We start from the raw sequence: 20,280 nt of genomic DNA, 5'->3' as shown, positions 1-20,280 counted from the left end.
TAGTATTTCAAATTTGTAAGTTTGATTCTAGTATTTCGTTTGGTAAGTTTTCGACTTGTTGCTCACTACGACCATTCCTCGACACACATTGATCACATCCAGGATAAATATAGTTGATCAGGCTATATTTATTCTCGATCTCCTTACATACCCCGAGGCCTAATCGTAGTGTCGCAACTTGCCTTAATACTTTTGTAAAATTTTAGTTATGATACGAGACCGATGCATGCGTGTAATTATACTTTTATATAATATATATATATATATATATATATATATATATATATATATATATATATATATATATATATATATATATATATATATATATCATTTTAATTTATTAAAAGTATAGTTTATGAAAACGTTTTGTCAGAGGGTTTTAGTCCCTTTGCATTTATAGTTTGTATATCTTATGTGGTTCGATATACTTAGTTCACTATAAACAATGCTCTTATACCAATCTGTCACACCCCCAAACCAGAATGACGGAAACATTCGGGGGTGGATGACTTCACGTAGTATCATAACAGTTGAATATTTGTAAAGAAAGTAATCCAACCATCCTAAATATAATAAAAGTTACATCGTTGCATGTAATACATGTTTCAAAAGAATATTACAAATATGATGATTTAAAATGTTTTGATAACAGACGCCTTAGCGTTCCTTCTCCAAAAGCTGATGATTACCTGTATTACTGATTCCCTGAGAAATACAAGTAGTTTTGAAAAAGTGTCAACAATTAAGTTGGTGAGTTCATAAGCGTTTTTGTACTAAAATTTGTATGTCTTTAGGTAAAATAACTAAACGTGTTTTTCCAGAAAATCCAATATTTTCTATGTTAGTGTGATAGTTTGAAAAGGTTCCAAAGGCTGGAATGCAATAGTATCTTTCATGCTAAAATGGTGAAAGTGGATTTATACATATATAGTGTAACACCGAATGCATTTAAGAGTCTCGTAAATCAAAATATTTCGATATTCCATGTGAGATTTATAACCATGCTATTGACCCAGACTGCCTGTAACAACGTTCTTCAGGCGTTGCCGAGTTATGACGTTTGTCACCCCAGACCTGCCGGTCTAACTGTAGCTAACAGTTTAGGTGCGGGATTGTCAATCCCGTATAGATCTATACACAAGTATCACGCTCTCCCTACAAGAGATTATCGTTTATATTACAGGACTTGAAATGCGTACTCGAGAGTACGGTGAAGCCGGATGTCTCACAAAACTAAGTATCAATAGATTTACGGAATGAAAAGTCCACATTACTTGTAAATAAAAGTATTTCCTTTTTATCGTGTATATGTGAAGTTGTCATGAATATTTTGTAAACTATACCTATTATAGTTTTTCAAAAGTGTATTCCATTTGGTGATACAAACTTGACGTAATACCAACTTTGCATGTAAAGTGTAACGTGGGTATTAATGTTGTTTAACGTTTATAAACAGGATGTAAGTAAAATATTCGAAACCATATATAACGGTGCGTATTTGAACATAAGTTTTTTTCTCGTGTTTCACTTGTATTTCCCCCCCCCCCCCCTAAAACATGAAAAAAACGTGAAAATGTAGGGGTATTAACCCGCCTGGAAAGTGTGGTGTTTTGAAGAAAACAAGATTTTCTCGGGCGGCACCTCGACCGGGAAGTGGTATATTCCTCGGGAATCTCAGAGCTTCGGAACTTCGTCGGGACTCGGGTACGTAACCGGGGCGTCCGGATAGTTTTGGGAGGCTCGAGAGAGAGAGAATATGGGAGAAAAGGTGTGAAATGTCAAATGAAACCGGAACCCTCGCATCCTATTTATAGAGGGGGCTGACAGGCTTCGTACGCTGGACGTACTCCGAAGTACGTTGGGCGTACCCTCGTACGCGGGGCGTACGTCAGCGATGACGTCTCTGGTCTCTGGTCTTCGGATGGGACAGTAGTAGAGGGTGTAGGGGAGACGTCGCCGATCCGAGGCCGTGCATTGGGTACGTTGGGCGTACTCCGAAGTACGCTGGGTGTAACCCTTCGGATAAGCATCGAAGTGTGTGCCCTAAACTTCAAAAATGCGTAACTTTCGTATACGAGCTCCGTTTTTGACGTTCTTTATATCCACGCGTAGGTGAGAATATACTCTACAACTCTTGTTTAGACTTCATCGGCAAATTTTGAATTTATTTTTAATAATATATTTTTAACAGGCCAGGACAGGATAAATCCGTTAAAAATTCATAACTTCTTCATCCGATGTCCGTTTTCGTCTGTCTTTTTACCGTTGTACTACTATTGTCGAGACCTTCAATTATCGTTTAGGTTGTGTCGGCTAAAAATCATTCGATTTTTATCTCGAGTTTTTAGCTGTCTACTGCTGTTCCGAAACTTAGAAAAATCATAACTTCCTCATACGAAGTCAGATTTGGGTGTTCTTTTTATGTATGCTCACGGTTTAACCTAATCTACGACTTTCGTTTAGATATCTAAGGCTAAAAAGTATTTTATTGAGATTTCACTTTTTACGCTTAACAGTGTTTTACCGGTTGTGTCGCGGATTTTCGATTGATCATAACTTCTTCGTTATAACTCGGATTTGAGTGTTCTTTATATTTCTGAAAACCTTGACGCGATATCTAACACTTTCTGTATCCCAATTGAGACTTTAGAACACTTCATTTTTTACACTATTTTTATTGATTCAAAATAGTTTATAATATTTGACTTTTTGAACATTACATTGACTCGAAATATCGGGTTTTCACATCATCCCCCCGTTAGAGGGAATTTCGTCCCGAAATTTAATCTAAGACAGAGTTTATGGACTAGGAAAAAGATGTGGGTACTTTTGTTTCATTTGTTCCTCGTGTTCCCATGTGTATTCAGGTACTCGCTTGGCATTCCAACGGACCTTCACAATGGGTATGCGGCTTTGTTTAGTTCTTTTAATTTCCCGATCCATGATTTCTACTGGCTCTTCTACGAAGTGGAGATTCTCGTTGATTTCAATTTCGTCCAGAGGGATGACGAGGGTCTCATCGGATAAGCACTTCTTTAGGTTCGACACGTGAAAGGTAGGGTGTATGTTATTGAGTTCCTGCGGTAATCGAAGTTTGTACGCCACCTGGCCGATCCTGGCAAGGATCTCGAATGGTCCGATATACCTTGGGTTTAATTTCCCACGTTTTCCAAAACGTATTATACCCTTCCAGGGTGAGACTTTCAATAGTACCCGGTCCCCAACCTGGAATTCCAAAGGTTTCCGTCTTTTAACCGCATAACTCTTTTGTCTGTCTCTTGAACCCTTCAGTCGTTCTCGGATTTTGAAAATCTTCTATGTAGTCTCCCTTATGATTTCCGGTCCAGTGAGAGTGTTGTCGGGTACTTGACCTCTTGCTAGTTGTGTGTCACCCACTTCAGCCCAGCACAGGGGTGATTTGCACTTACGGCCGTAGAGGGCTTCAAATGGAGCAACCTTGATGCTAGTGTGATAGCTATTGTTGTACGAGAATTCAACCAATGGTAAATGGGTATCCCAAGCTTTACCAAAATCGATCACACAAGCTCTTAGCATATCTTCCAAGGTTTGAATGGTTCTCTCACTCTGACCGTCGGTCTGTAGGTGGTAGGCGGTACTCATGTCCAGCCTCGTTCCTAGAGATTTTTATAGTGACTGCCAGAACCTCGAGGTGAATCTACTCTCTCGGTCCGAGATAATGGATATTGGTACACCATGCAGTCGTACAATCTCCCTGATGTATGTCCTAGTTAGTTTCTCCAGCTTATCTGTTTCCTTTATTGGTAGGAAGTGTGCGGATTTGGTTAACCCGTCGACGATCACCCAGATGGTGTCAAGTCCACCTGCTGTCTTGTGTAATTTGGTTATAAAATCCATGGTTATCTGCTCCCACTTCCACTCGGGTATTTCCGGTTGTTGCAACAATCCCGAGGGCTTTTGGTACTCTACCTTGACTTTGGCGCAAGTCAGACATTTGCCTACATAGGTAGCAATTTCGGCTTTCATGTTTGGCCACCAATACAGGTTCTTGAGATCCAGATACATCTTATCCGATCCAGGATGTATGGAGTATCGAGTCTTATGGGCTTCATTCATGACAACATTTTTGAATCCGCCAAATTTTGGCGTCCAGATCCGATTCATGAAGTAACGAACTCCGTCATCCTTGACTTCAAGATTCTTATCCATTCCTCTTAAGGCTTCATCCACCACATTTTCGGATTTCAAGGCTTCTATTTGAGCTTCCTTGATTTGTATGGACAGGTGTGAATGGATCGTCATAGTTAAAGATTTCACTCGGCGGCCCGAGTATTCCTTTCGGCTGAGGGCATCAGCTACTACATTAGCTTTCCCAGGATGATAACGAATTTCGCATTCGTAATCGTTTAGTAGTTCTACCCACCGCCTTTGTCTCATGTTGAGTTCCTTTTGATTGAGGATGTGTTGAAGGCTTTTATGATCGGTGAAGATTGTACATTTCGTGCCGTAGAGATCGTGTCTCCAGATCTTTAGAGCGAAAATGACTGCTCCTAGTTCGAGATCGTGCGTGGTATAGTTGACCTCGTGCGTCTTGAGTTGTCTCGAGGCGTATGCGATGACCTTCCCTCGTTGCATTAGGACACATCCAAGTCCCTGGTTTGACGCATCACAGTAGACCACAAAGTCTTCTGTTCCTTCTGGCAAAGATAATATAGGTGCGCTGCATAGGGCTCGCTTTAGTGTTTGGAATGCAACGTTTTGTTTTTCCCCCCAGCTGAAGGTTACACCCTTCTGAGTCAGGGTGGTAAGTGGCTTAGCAATCTTCGAGAAGTTTTGTATGAACCTCCGGTAATACCCGGCAAGGCCCAAGAATTGTCGGATTTTTGTTGGAGTTATTGGAGTTGTCCAGTTCTCGATTGTCTTGATTTTGGAAGGGTCCACATGTATCCCCTCCTTGCTGACCACGTGACCTAGGAAATCTACTTTCCGAATCCAAAATTCGCACTTTGAGAATTTTGCGTATAGCTTCTCTGTCCTTAATGTTTCTAAGACCAGACGGAGGTGTTGGCTATGTTCCTCCTTGCTCCTTGAATAGATGAGTATATCATCTATGAAGGAGTCAGTTACATTTGCATGTCATTTGCACGATCACAAATTTGTCTAGGAAAGGACGACACACTCGGTTCATCAAGTCCATGAACACCGCCGGTGCATTTGTCAACCCAAAGGGCATCACTATAACCTCGTATTGACCATAGCGAGTTCGGAATGCCGTTTTGGGAATGTCTCCTCCCAGGACTCGCAGCTGGTGATACCCAGATCTTAAATCGATCTTTGAGAAGTAGCGCGCTCCTTGTAGTTGGTCGAACAGATCGTTTATGCACGGTAAGGGGTATCGGTTCTTGATCGTGAGTTTGTTCAGTTCCCGGTAATCGATGCACATGCGAAAAGATCCGTCCTTCTTCTTTACGAACAGAACTGGTGCTCCCCAAGGTAAGAAGCTCGGTCTGATGAATCCTTTGCTTAAAAGTTCGTTTACTTGGCTAGATAATTCCTGCATTTCTGCTGGTGCTAGACGGTACGGCGATTTTGCTACTGGGGTAGCTCCGGGAATCAAGTCGATCCTGAACTCGACTTGACGTTCTGGTGGGACTCCTGGAAGATCTTCAGGGAAGATGTCGGGGAAATTGCAGACTTCCGGAATATCTTTAATGTCTTTCACTTCTCGTTTCTGGTCTACCACGTGGGCTAGGAAGGCATGATATTCTTTGCGAAGGTATTTTCGGGCTTTGACTCAAGAGATGATTTGTAAATTGGTACCGGGTTTATCCCCAAAAATGATAAGAGTTTTGCCGATTGGCAGATTAAGGCGAACGGCCCTTTCGTGACAAAGTATATCGGCATGGTGAAGGCTTAACCAATCCATACCGATGATGACATCAAAGCTTCTTATAGTGATCGGCATTAGATCGATTTGGAACGAGTTTTCATTTAAATCTAACGTGCATCCTATGTACATATCGTTTGTGCTTTCTGTCTTACCGTTTGCCATTTCTACTGTAAAGATCTTATTAAGTGCTTGGGGTTTTTGATTAAGTAAGTGTTTGAATTTATGACTCACGAAACTTCTCTCCGCACCACAGTCAAAGAGTATGCATGCATAAATGTTGTTGAGGAGAAACGTACCCGTAACCACTGTGGGATCGGCCCTTGCCTCGTTCTGCCCTATTGCCAGCACTCTTCCTACACCGCCAACATTCTTTGCCTTAAGGCAATCTCTCTTGTAGTGCCCAGTTTCCCCACATCCATAACATGCCTAGCTCACTCCAGTACCAGGAACTTGGGTGATTGGTCGCACTGGTGCCTTACAAAAACGAGCAGTGTGCCCTTTCCTGTCGCAGTTTTTACAGTGCATCTCCCGGCAATTCCCGTTGTGATGGTAATTGCATTTTTTTCACTTTGGTAGGTTTCCAGCATATTATTTTACCGGCGTAGGGGTAACAGGGACAGCAGTGGGGGCAGTAGCGGCATGGACCGCCACTATTTGCTTCTTTGAAGGTTCTTGCGAAGTTTGACCCTTCCTCTTGTTCCAAAACTTCTTCTTGTTGTTGTTGTTGGCATTGCTGTTATTGTTGTTGTTTCCTTTGGTTGGTTCCGGGACGACGGTCGTGACATCTTGGCAGACCCCATGATCGACGAGGGACTGTGCCAGTTGTTTGGCACTGTCGAACGTCGTGGGTTTGGAAGCTAGCACACTTCCTCGAAGCTGGGGCGACAGCCCCCAGACATACCTTTCCACCTTCTTGCTTTCTGGGGCCATCATCCCTGGGCAAAGTATTGTCAAATCACTGAACCTATTCGTATAGGTTGTGATGTCCGAGCCCACCATAGACAATCCCCAAAGCTCTTGTTCAAGCTTCTGGATCTCGCCCCTTGGGCAGTACTCTCGCAGTAGCATTTGCTTCAGGTTCTCCCAACCCATGGAGTTTGCCACTACCAGAGTTAGTGACTTGACGTGGCCATTCCACCACGTTAGGGCTCGTTCAGAGAAAGTACAGGCGACAAACTTTACCTTGCTCTCTTCGGGGCATGAGCATATCTCGAACACGGCTTCTGTTTTCTCTATTCATTAGGATAGAGCCATTACTCCCCCGGTTCCATTAAAGGGGATGGGTTTACTGTTGGAGAAGTCCTTATAAGTACATTCCCCGGAACGCCCTGGTTTTGGCCATTAGTAGAGCTATTTATTCCTCCCCCTGATCTGTTGTTACTCATTTGAGCCATTGCTGCAGTTACGGCAGCCGTTACGGCGGCCTGAAAGGTAGCAGCATCCATCGACGGAGGTGGAGGTGGTGGTGGTGTTGGTGCTCCTGTAGTATTGAAGTGTCGAGGATTCCTTCTTGGTGGCATGATTCTGCCATGAGTTAAGATACGAATTCTTGATAAGTCTTCAGAAATGATTATGGAAAGTCTTAGTATCCTATGTTTTGCGCTCTGAACATTACCGAAATTTGTAAGTGAAGGGGAAACTTTCAATAATAATTGTATGATTTCCTTAGTATCTAAAGAACTTAATGGTATACTCAAGGAAAAAATAAATGCGTGTCATTCTCATTGATATTAATATTTGATACAACGATTAGGAAAATTTGACCTTACATGGGTCTAGGGTACATCAATGATAAAGGGTAAATTTGACAGCATTCGAGCCCCCGAATTGTGCACTCACAATCCGTCGGGTTTACGTTTAAAGGAAAGAGTAACACCAACACTTAGTCGATAAGTATATATATATATATATATATATATATATATATATATATATATATATATATATATATAGCGCCAGAAGTACGCGCTCTACACCGAGCGGGTGGCACGCTGCGGACCATGGTATGTGGTTGTGGAAGTCTGAGCTCGGGCTACTTGACGTTCAGCCTCGATGATGTGCCTCTCCATTGTGGCTTGGTTTTTACGGAATTCCCTTACTTCGGATCTAGTAGCAGTAATTTCCTTCTGAAGGGAAAAGGTGTGCTCTATTGTCCGCTCATGTTCTTCATCCAGACGACGAAGACGTACCGCAGTGACAGCAGCAGTGGCCCCAATGTCCAAGAGTTGGTTGGCATTCACTCTTGCTTGCTCGCCTTGGTTGGCAATGCGACGAACCATGACAGGGAGTGCCCTGTCAGCCGAACCCCCGTTGCTGAGGTTATAAAAGCCTCGTGCCATGCCGTAGGGTGGGCGTTGCCCTTGCTCCGCACTCCATCGCTTCAGATCCACAGCCCAGCGGGGCGTCGGGCCCTGGAAGTTCCTTTGGGGATTTGCTGCTCCTCGGGGAGGATTGTAGATCTCGGGTTCCGAGTCAGTGCTCCCACCATCTCCTTCCTCTTCTGACTCTTCGTCTTGATCGTCCTCGGGATCCTCTTCGGAATCCTCTTCTGGCTCTTCCTCGGGGATCTCTTCGGGATCTTCCTCTGGGTCCCCCTCAATCCAGCCTCCATGATCATGGTTAGGGTAGTAGGGATCCCCGGGAATGTGAAATCCTGCCGTTTTGTCTAGTCGAGAAATAGAGGCAAGAGAATTTTATAAAAATTTGGGAGTAAAAGGTAACTTTTGATAAATAAAATTTTTATTTATTTGAGGATTCCTAATTTTAACAAAATATCGAGGTTCGCACGATTATTATAGTCCTTATGGTTTTATAAAATACTCCTATAGTATTTCAAATTTGTAAGTTTGATTCTAGTATTTTGTTTGGTAAGTTTTCGACTTGTTGCTCACTATGACCGTTCCTCGACATACATTGATCACATCCAGGATAAATATAGTTGATCAGGCTATATTTATTCTCGATCTGCTTACATACCCCGAGGCCTAATCGTAGTGTCGCAACTTGTCTTAATACTTTTGTAAAATTTTAGTTATGATACGAGACCGGTGCATGCGTGTACTTATACTTTTATATAATATATATATATATATATATATATATATATATATATATCATTTTAATTTATTAAAAGTATAGTTTATGAAAACGTTTTGTCAGAGGGTTTTAGTCCCTTTGCATTTATAGTTTGTATATCTTATGTGGTTCGATATACTTAGTTCACTATAAACAATGCTCTGATACCAATCTGTCAAACTCCCAAACCAGAATGACGGAAACATTCGGGGTGGATGACTTCACGTAGTATCATAACAGTTGAATATTTGTAAAGAAAGTAATCCAACCATCATTAATATAATAAAAGTTACATCGTTGCATGTAATACATGTTTCAAAAGAATATTACAAATATGATGTTTTAAAATGTTTTGATAACAGACGCCTTAGCGTTCCTTCTCCAAAAGCTGATGATTACCTGTATTACTGATTCCCTGAGAAATACAAGTAGTTTTGAAAAAGTGTCAACAATTAAGTTGGTAAGTTCATAAGCGTTTTTGTACTAAAATTTGTATGTCTTTAGGTAAAATAACTAAACGTGTTTTTCCAGATAATCCAATATTTTCTATGTTAGTGTGATAGTTTGAAAAGGTTCCAAAGGCTGGAATGCAATAGTATCTTTCATGCTAAAATGGTGAAAGTGGATTTATACATATATAATGTAACACCGAATGCATTTAAGAGTCTCGTAAATCAAAATATTTCGATATTCCATGTGAGATTTATAACCATGCTATTGACCCAGACTGCCTGTAACAACGTTCTTCAGGCGTTGCCGAGTTATGACGTTTGTCACCCCAGACCTGCCGGTCTAACTGTAGCTAACAGTTTAGGTGCGGGATTGTCAATCTCGTATAGATCTATACACAAGTATCACGCTCTCCCTACAAGAGATTATCGTTTATAATACAGGACTTGAAATGCGTACTCGAGAGTACGGTGAAGCCGGATGTCTCACAAAACTAAGTATCAATAGATTTACCGAATGAAAAGTCCACATTACTTGTAAATAAAAGTATTTCCTTTTTATCGTGTATATGTGAAGTTGTCATGAATATTTTGTAAACTATACCTATTATAGTTTTTCAAAAGTGTATTCCATTTGGTGATACAAACTTGACGTAATACCAACTTTGCATGTAAAGTGTAACGTAGGTATTAATGTTGTTTAACGTTTATAAACAGGATGTAAGTAAAATATTCGAAACCATATATAACGGTGCGTATTTGAACATAAGTTTTTTTCTCGTGTTTCACTTGTATTTCCCCCCCCCCCTAAAACATGAAAAAAAAAAACGTGAAAATGTAGGGGTATTAACCCGCCTGGAAAGTGTGGTGTTTTGAAGAAAACAAGATTTTCTCGGGCGGCACCTCGACCGGGAAGTGGTATATTCCTCGGGAATCTCGGAGCTTCGGAACTTCGTCGGGACTCGGGTACGTAACCGGGGCGTCAGGATAGTTTCGGGAGGCTCGAGAGAGAGAGAATATGGGAGAAAAGGTGTGAAATGGAAAATGAAATTGGAACCCTCGCATCCTATTTATAGAGGGGGCTGACAGGCTTCGTACGCTGGACGTACTCCGAAGTACGTGGGGCGTACCTCGTACGATCCGAAGTCCCAGCGTACGAGGTACGCCCCGCGTACTTCGGAGTACGTCCAGCGTACGAAGCCTGTCAGCCCCCTCTATAAATAGGATGCGAGGGTTCCAGTTTCATTTTCCATTTCACACCTTTTCTCCCATATTCTCTCTCTCTCGAACCTCCCGAAACTATCCCGACACCCCGGTTACGTACCCGAGTCCCGACGAAGTTCCGAAGCTCCGAGATTCCCGAGGAATATACCACTTCCCGGTCGAGGTGCCGCCCGAGAAAATCTTGTTTTCTTCAAAACAACACACTTTCCAGGTGGGTTAATACCCCTACATTTTCACGTTTTTTTCATGTTTTAGGGGGGGGGGGGAAATACAAGTGAAACACGAGAAAAAAACTTATGTTCAAATACGCACCGTTATATATGGTTTCGAATATTTTACTTACATCCTGTTTATAAACGTTAAACAACATTAATACCCACGTTACACTTTACATGCAAAGTTGGTATTACGTCAACATCCTGTTTACTCCGGTCTCTGGTCTTCGGATGGGACAGTAGTAGAGGGTGTAGGGGCGATGTCGCCGATCCGAGGCCGTGCATTGGGTACGCTGGGCGTACTCCGAAGTACGCTGGGCATAACCCTTCGGATAAGCCTCGAAGTGTGTGCCCTAAACTTCAAAAATGCGTAACTTTCGCATACGAGCTCCGTTTTTGACGTTCTTTATATCCACGCGTAGGTGAGAATATACTCTACAACTCTTGTTTAGACTTCATCGGCAAATTTTTAACAGGCCGGGATAGGATAAATCCATTAAAAATTCATAACTTCTTCATCTGATGTCCGTTTTCGTCTGTCTTTTTACCGTTGTACTACTATTGTCGAGACCTTCAATTCTCGTTTAGGTTGCGTCGGCTAAAAATCATTCGATTTTTATCTCGAGTTTTTAGCTGTCTACTGCTGTTCCGAAACTTAGAAAAATCATAACTTCCTCATACGAAGTCAGATTTGGGCGTTCTTTTTATGTATGCTCACGGTTTAACCTAATATACGACTTTCGTTTAGATACCTAAGGCTAAAAAAGTATTTTATTGAGATTTCACTTTTTACGCTTAACGGTGTTTTACCGGTTGTGTCGCGGATTTTCGATTGATCATAACTTCTTCGTTATAACTCGGATTTGAGTGTTTTTTATATTTCTGAAAACCTTGACGCGATATCTAACACTTTCTGTATCCCAATTGAGACTTTAGAACACTTCATTTTTTACACTATTTTTATTGATTGAAAATAGTTTATAATATTTGACTTTTTGAACATTACATTGACTCGAAATATCGGGTTGTCATAGTCTGGCACACCACTCCCCCTGAAGTCCTTGAAGGACAGTGTGCGCATACCCGACTGGCTGGACGCCGAGTCCCTCCTGAATGCCTAGAGGCGATCCTCCATCAACTCGATAATCCCCTCCTTGATCGACCCGAAAATGATAGGAGTCGACTCAAGGATACCTCTAGTGATCTCAGACACGATGAACTCGCGTAAACCGTCATCAACCTGCTCGGATCCCGCACCCGAGCCTGATCCAGAACCGGATCCAGACCCTGAACCTCCCGCTCCATGACGCGTAACCACCATTCTGAAAGAAAACATGTAAACGTCAGGGTCATACATACTCTCGAGAGGTTTCGCACGCTCTCCAGGTCCTTGGTTCCATCTTAGCCTCCCTTGACTCGAGTACGTATCCTCTGCTTCCAGTAGTACGGGCCCATACTACCTTCCACATCTATTCGTACTTTCCTCAAGGACTGCTTTGACTTTACCAAATTCCTTCTACCAATTCTGCTCTCCAAGCAAAACTCATCCTGGGCTAGACCTAGGGCCCTCTCCGACCTACTCTCCGCCATCAGCTGCTCAAGGAGTCCCTACCATCCTTCCCTAACTAGTTTGCGAATACTATTACATATACACTTACTAGTTAGTTAAGGCTAGCTAGAATCCCTATAATCACAAAGCAAGCAGCATTCGTGCATTGAGTAACCAAATCAAACCTAACCTAATTAGGCTATCCTATTGCTGACTAGACAGCCCTAGCATACAGCTCAATAAGCTCATACAACAGGAATATAAGGCATCCTTCCTAGATCCATAGTTCTATTCTAGCATGCAGTTCTCAGAATCATATAACAGGCATACAAGGCATCCTCCTAGATCCTTAGCCCTAATCATTTTAAGCCTCCCTTCTCCTCTTCCATCAGTTTATGAATATTTTGGTGCTTTGAAGAAGAAAAAGATGTTCTTGGTGCTTAGATCCAGCAAGCAAGATCCCTCACCACCTTAAAGATCATACCTTGGACCATGGTAAGTCCTCAAGTTCCAACCTTTATGTTTCTTTTAGATCTAGAATTTTATGCTTTTTCTTCTTGTTGGAGGTGGTTTGAGTGGTTGGATTCCATAAAGTTGGCAACTTTATGGATCCATGAGGTACCTTTAAGGTTTGGTGTGCTAGATCTATGGTTTGGTTGAGTTTTGGTCCCATGAATGAGATTTGGATCTCATTTTCACCATTTTGACCTAATGAAGTTCAAGACATGCTTGTCCATAAAGCAAAGATTTTTATGTTGCTTTTAATGTATGAAAGCCCTTTCAAAAGTTGGAATGGATGACTTAATGAATTAAGGGCATAAAACATTAGGATTTAGCATCAGACGTGGCTCACGACGTGACACGGGGAGTGTCATGATGTGAGAATGGTTTCTACGCGATTGTTCGACTGAATGATCTTACGATGCGACCAAGGAAGGTTCACGTCATGAGGTCTACTGAGTGGGTCATCCGGGACCGAGTTAACTGAGTTGAAGCAAGTTGAGTTGGAATCTGGTCGAGTGCGTTCTCACAACGTGACCAAGGATAGGTCACGACGTGAGTGTCAACTGATGGAAATGTTGACTGTTGACTTTGACTTTGACTGTTGACTTTGACTGTTGACTTTGAGTGTTGACTTTTGGTGGAGTTGACTTTGGGTCAAATTGCCTTTTTTAGAAGGCGGACTAACGGTTTACCTTGTATGGTTTGTTAGGAGGTGTATGGCACCCGTTCGTTGGCTGTGTGAGCTGTTAATTGTGGATTTTGTCGGCGAGGTGAGTTTCTTTCACTATATTTGTGGGTCGAAAGCACCAATACTGGCCCACTAGTTTATGCTTGTAGTGTGATGATGGTCTTCATGATAATCATTTGTTATGCAGGTATTCTTTTGATGTCTTTGGATTCTTTTGTTATGGTATTATGTGGTAGTGGTAGGGTGAAATAGACCCAATATCCAGTTGAAATAGACCGAAGGGGAATGCAAGCACCTAGATATGCTTGACAGTATCCGGTTTGAAAAGACCGAAGGGGAATGCAAGCACCCATATATGCTTGACAGTATCCGGTTGGAATAAAACGAAGGGGAATGCAAGCACTGTTTGTATGTTATGGGGTATTTTGGGGGAACTCACTAAGCTTTGTGCTTACGGTTTATTGTTTATGGATTCAGGTACTTCCGCTACAAAAGAGAAGGGCCCGACGTGACTGCACTACCCATGTTTCCGCAACCTTATGATTTTAGGATTGTACTCTGATAACTGTTTTTACATTATTATACCTTTAAATGATTGGTAATACTAAATGGTGTTTTAATGGTTGAATTAAAAATGAAATTTTTACCTTACGCTTTTTAGGATGTTACAACTGTGTTGGGTTTGGATCCTGGGGGCAAATTGGTCTTTTTCCCATAGATTGGTTATTTGTTGGACCTAGACTTGATAAGGAGGTGTATTTTAGTATTTTACCTTAATTGTTAAATTAGGATGCTTTATTGTGTAGTTTTGGGGAAGACTTGATACCACTAGCTTGAGTTTGTAGATTTCATCTTATCTTCTATTCAGGTGAGTTATCACAAAATTCCTTATTACATGTACTATGTGATTATGTTATGTATAACCACGAACAACCTCTCGGAGGGAAGTGTGGTCGAGATGATCGGTATAACTAGAGAATAGCCTCTAAAATGGAAGTTCTATTTGTGCCATTATAGTATGTCATGAATAGCCTCTCAGAGCGAAATTTGATCGGATGATCTGTGCTTCTAGAGAATAGCTTCTCAGAGGGAAGTTCTAGTCGCATAGTGGTTAGGAGTATGCTAGCATATGTTTGTGATAGAATGTAAAGTAATATGTGAATTATTGCTTGTTGTTATGTGCTAAGTTATGTATTGCATATGATCTATATAATGAGTAAGTATTGTGTTTACTCACTAAACCTTGGGATTACAGATGTTACCTTATGTTTTCAGTTACATAACTTTCAGGGAAGGTGTTGGCTTGACTGCGATATCTCGACATTGTCGGAGGGTCATTCCATATAGTTTATCCATTTTATGTTATGTTATGATTTTCAAAAAAGACTTAGCTTTCATATTTTATGATGATTATGTTAATGTGACGTGATATAATAATTTTATGATTCATTAATGATTATGAACAATACATTTTAGTAAAACTTATACTCCGAATATTATTAAAAAAATGTTGAATTTTGGGATGTTATACAAAAGCAATGGAGAGAACCTTTTCATAGGTCCATTAGCACAATGACTACATCTCAACCAAGACGCCACTAGTTTCTTTTAGAGAAAATTATATAAATTACCATTGCAGTGTCTCAAATTTAAATGTATCGTCCCTAATTATGTTTTCTTAGAACGGTTCTTATGGTTTCAATGTCTTACATGTCGGTTCCTAACTCATGTAAAATGACTTCTATACCCTTTTTAATTTATTTTACATTTTTCTTAAACTAATTCTATTTTTAAAATAATAATAAATAAATAAAGCAACCCCCACCCATCTCTCTCTACATCTCTTAGTGTCTCTTTCTTTCTCTCCATACTACGTCCATCAACTCTAACGTCACGCTCGTCTCACCCTTGGCCCTCTTTTATCACCGCTAACGTCACACTCACTTTTTTCTAGAAGTTTTCGTTATACGATCTGCTACATCAATGATGGGGGGTCATCTCAATATTAGACCTTCGTCTTGCCTTACAACTCCTTATTGCCTAGCATGTGACATTATCTCTGCGCCATAGTATTTTCCTTCTCCGTCAACATTTTGATGCAGTGGTATTCAGAAAAGAAAAGGGTAAGGTCCTGAATGGCATGGGGCATGACGTGACGGCAATATCAAGCCTTAAGCTTTTACGAGTCATGTCTAGTGATGACGTTTTTATGGCATGACTTAAGGCGAGAACTTTGTATACATAAAGCACAACATCATTATATATATATTTATATAAAACGTATCAATGTTTTAGAAATGTTATATCAATATCTTATAATAAAAAAGTTAACAAAAACTCAATAACTTCATGTCCAATAAAAAAAGCAAAAAAGCAAAAAAGCAAAAAAAAAAAAAAAACATGCCTTGGAAAAAACTTGTGCCATGGCATGCACCACGCCTTGCTGCGATGTAAGGATGTTTTCGTGGAAGCGGTGTCACGCCTGGACGTCATGACATGCTTTTCAAATAGAAGCATAAGCACCATTAGAAGTAATGGTAATCTGAAAAGGATAATTCGAGTATTTATGATACATCTTTGTTATTCAGCCAAAGTGTTCCAATTAAGTTTGTGTTTAGATTATGAGATTTTTATGATTTTTCTTTGGGTTGGTAAGATTTATTTGATTTGTTTTTGGATCTTTAATTTTTCCAATTTGAGTTTAGGTTGGTGTGAAAATAGATGATGACGTTTTTTCCCTTGAAATTGTGGTTGTTGGACAGTGGTGGACCGTGGTGGCATTGGGCGGAGGTGGTGATGGTGGTGGAGGGCTATCGAAGAAGAGAGATGAATGAAGTAGTGGTTAGGATGGAGGTGGTGGGGTAGCTTTATTTTTTTCTTTAACTAAAAAAAGGTTTAAATATTAAAAAAATAAATCTAAAGTAAAATAAAGTGTATAAAAATGGTTTAAATATAAAAATAAGAAAAAATTGCAAATTTATCCAAATACACTAATTGCTTTGTGGAAAATAGCCAAAAAAACCAAAATTACAAAATTAGCCCTTAAAATCGCAGATGGATTAAGCCCATCTGTGATTTCGCATTTCCATCTGCGAATGTACAAATGTCTAAAGCACATATGTGCTTTAGGCACTTGTACGTTTGCAGATGGAATAGTCCATCTGTGATTTTCTACATTCCATCTGCGATTTCCTAGCTATTTTGTATAAAAACTTTTTTTTTTATTTTTCACTATCTTTTTTAGAGAAACTCTCTCCTCTCTCTTTCCGCCTCCCGCCAGTTACAATGCAAACCAAATATTCATTCATTTTTTTAGAGACGTTTTAAACAAATTTTCCAAATAAATAACAACAAAAATGATAATTTTTTGAAAATGTTTATATATAATAAGGTTGTTTACTAGTCAAACCCTATCAATTTTATAGTCAAAATAATAAAAAAAAACAAAAAAAATCACAAAATCACAGGTGAATAGAGAGGAAATCGCAGATGGACATAGTCCATCTGCAATTTTAGGCTGGAAAAGGGGTATATATACATCGAAAAAAAAAAACCACATGCGAACGTACAAGTGGCTAAAGCACGCCTGTGCTTTAGCCAATTGTACGTTCGCGGATGGCATGACGAAATCACAGATGGATTATATCCATCTGCGATTTTAGTGGCTAAAAATGAAATTTTGGTTTTTTTTTTGCTATTTTCCACAAAGTAATTAATGTATTTGGTTAAATTTGTAATTTTCTCTAAAAATAAAAATATGGAATAAAATAAAATGTACAAAAGTTGTTTTACATAAGTTAAGGACCAACCATACAAGATTCTGTTTAAGAAAAAAAAAATTATAGACTAAACATAAGACTTTTTATAAACTACCATTTATGTAATTTTATAATTCTTTTAGCATAAAATGTGTATTGAAACTACAGTTGAACAATTTTAAATGAGTTGCACAGTTTAGGCCCGAGTTCTCTCTATATATGGATCTCTATGTAATTGTAAACCCTAATTACATTATCAATAAAACTCTCTACTTCAGTCATAGGCACGATCACACTGATCATACAAACCACTTTTTTTTTTTTTTTTTTTTTTTTTTTTTTTTTTTTTATATGCGTACCTTAAATTTGTGTCATTCGTGTGTTTATCATTGAATTTTCCCAACATTTTATTTTGCATGCCATCTTTATAAAAGCAACATCTTTACCTTAGATGAAGGTAAAACGATCTACATGTAACATCATCCTAATGACCGAATATTGTTATTGTTATTGTTACTAAAAAGCACTTATCAAGACAATCAAAAGGTTAATGGTTCAAATCCCATTGTTGACAAAAGTATAGATTTAGAAATAGAACAGGCTGCCTATGTAAGCTGTTCTAAAAAAATACAATCAAACCCCAAAAAAAAATTATTCTAAAGATTGAATACTAGTCATAAGACAATAAAACTTACGAAAGTGGTAATTGTTAAAAAAAGGAAAAAAAAAAAAACATAGTAACCTATGTAACCTAGCTAAGCTAGCCGTTTTCTTAGTACAGCTTCAGCACGTTGCTCGAATTTGGGTAGGACCCACTCATGGTGAACTATGTCTAGACCATCTTTTTCTGCACCCAAACTCTGCATTTACAGCAAAATCAAAATCAAAGTCTATATTTTGAAAAATCTATTTTTACGCTGAAAATTGATTTTTTTTTTCTATTTGGATCACATACATTGCTACAATCAGGTAGACCTTTTAAAGTAGAATGCTTTTAATATAAAGAAATGGAAGTATGACATTATAATAACAAATCAACTGAAGTATGTTGCTATTTTTACTAAAAAAGGAATAAAAAAGAAACCCCATTCAAATATTTATTATACCTTGGATGGATCAAAGCCAAATCCACTCATTTGCATCATTCGCTGTGTATCATCAGTAGCTGCATTATTAAATATTATTATTATTATTATTATTATTTTTATAAAACTCAATAGCAAAATAAGGTATTAGTGTCCTCAAGAATAACTGACATGACAGAACATAACAGATTATTTAACTGATGTAAATTCGACAAAAATTGCAATTATTTGTCCTGCCCAAAAAAGGAGAAACAAGGACTCATGGAAAAGACGTAAATGCCCTCCTTTTCCTGTAATAAATGCAGAGAAGTTGGAAGTGCAATAAAGGAGACTAATTACTAACCATTTTCCTCTCCCAAAATGAGACTAAACAAGCCTCTTAATCCAAACAGATTAAGGAAGTACCTGATTAATAAAAACAAACAATTATGAATTATCATCATAAATTTATAACTTATTAATAAAAGAAAAAAGGCATACCATGAGCGACTGCTAACGTAGCTGACATCAACAGTACTCAAGTCAATTCCATTCTGTAACATGGATCTAAACCTCTGAGTCAATGGAAAAGGTATCTTTGCTGGATAAACACAGGAATCACCATAACAACAAAGTAAACAAACCAACCAATATCTTAATTTTTTTTATTGAAAAGGATAAATCCTCAAAAAGGGAGCATTACCTGCTACAAACCCCGAAAAGAAGAAGTTAACCCATGCAAAAGTGAGGGTCTGGCCAAGAAGGGAAAGAGGAATAGGATCAGATCCCATATAGAGTAGGTTGAACATTTGTTTGAAAAAACTATGGTCACTGATTAACGATTTTTAAAACGACATACATACCTGTGGTATGATCATTGAGAGGTTCTTCTTCATCATATCCATGGCCATGTTTGGGTCAGAAAGCATTTGTGCCTGTGGATTCTGAGCTTGACCCTTGGGAACATGAAGTAAACCGTGTTCCTGTAAAACCAAGAACAATGTCATCTGATATGCTGATTATCATATGCAGTCCAAATAAATCTGAGGCTTGTAATTGGCATCCAAGCTCACAGAACTCATGTGGATTAGGAGATTAGGACATTTTACTGCGACGTGGTATTGAGTTCCCAAACATAGTTATACGAGAATTAGATACAACCAAAAATCAAAGAGAAAACAGTTTTAGATCAAATAAAAAGGCATACCTCATTCGTATAATATATTTTCCGAGCACGAAACGCCTTGGGAGGTATGAAATTAGCAGCTGCTCGTAGGTTTCTGGCCCTAATTATGAGCTGCCTAACAATTTACAAAGAACAAAATCAAATTCATAGATAGCTTATGGAAAATCGCTACATATTTCATCGAAACAGAATTTTTTTAACTAACCCTTCTTTGATGATTTTGGCATCAGGCAATTGAGTAGTACGCATGAGCTTGGAGACAAAGTAACGAAGTACTCCGATGAGAACCATGACTACCGATAACGGTATGAGCACCCAGTCTCTGATCGCTGTGTCCAACACCAAATCCTCCGCCATTGTTGGTTGATCCGAATCCGATTGCTCCCTCGATCTCTTCTGGTTTTACCCCAAAACTACTTAAACATCAGTGTGTGTTTGGGTTTATCGCACCAAATTTTAGAACTTTCAGTTCATCCAAGCCCAAACAAAAGAGATTAGTTAACTGTAAACTGTTAACCAACGGTTTTGATTTGGGCCCGGCCCGTTATAACATATGCTTTACAGTTTAGTCATCGGTGCTTACAAAATTACAATTATAATTTTATGGTCTATAGATGAAATTTGATTTATGTAAACGTATTAACAAAATTACAATGTTATAATTTTATGGTCTATAGATGAAATTTGATTTATGTA

The 20,280-nt window shown here is 39.2% G+C and overlaps 1 protein-coding gene across 1 annotated transcript; it reads right to left on the bottom strand.

The window, feature by feature from the left end:
- Window positions 1-17,878: 17,878 nt before the first annotated feature.
- On the bottom strand, window positions 17,879-20,020 carry LOC145168526 (uncharacterized). The gene is made up of 8 exons (XM_079087319.1): window positions 19,790-20,020; window positions 19,606-19,699; window positions 19,262-19,381; window positions 19,102-19,150; window positions 18,900-18,999; window positions 18,763-18,824; window positions 18,441-18,499; window positions 17,879-18,194 (listed from the first exon to the last, which is right to left on the bottom strand). Exons 1-8 carry the CDS (start codon window positions 19,939-19,941, stop codon window positions 18,090-18,092), a joined length of 741 nt encoding a protein of 246 aa, XP_078943445.1. The 5' UTR covers window positions 19,942-20,020; the 3' UTR covers window positions 17,879-18,089.
- Window positions 20,021-20,280: the final 260 nt, after the last annotated feature.

This window comes from Lactuca virosa, chromosome 1 (assembly GCF_052849685.1).
Source record: "Lactuca virosa cultivar CGN04683 chromosome 1, Lactuca_virosa_CGN04683_v6, whole genome shotgun sequence".
NCBI lineage: Eukaryota > Viridiplantae > Streptophyta > Magnoliopsida > Asterales > Asteraceae > Lactuca > Lactuca virosa.
This window is presented reverse-complemented; position numbering and strand designations above follow the sequence as displayed.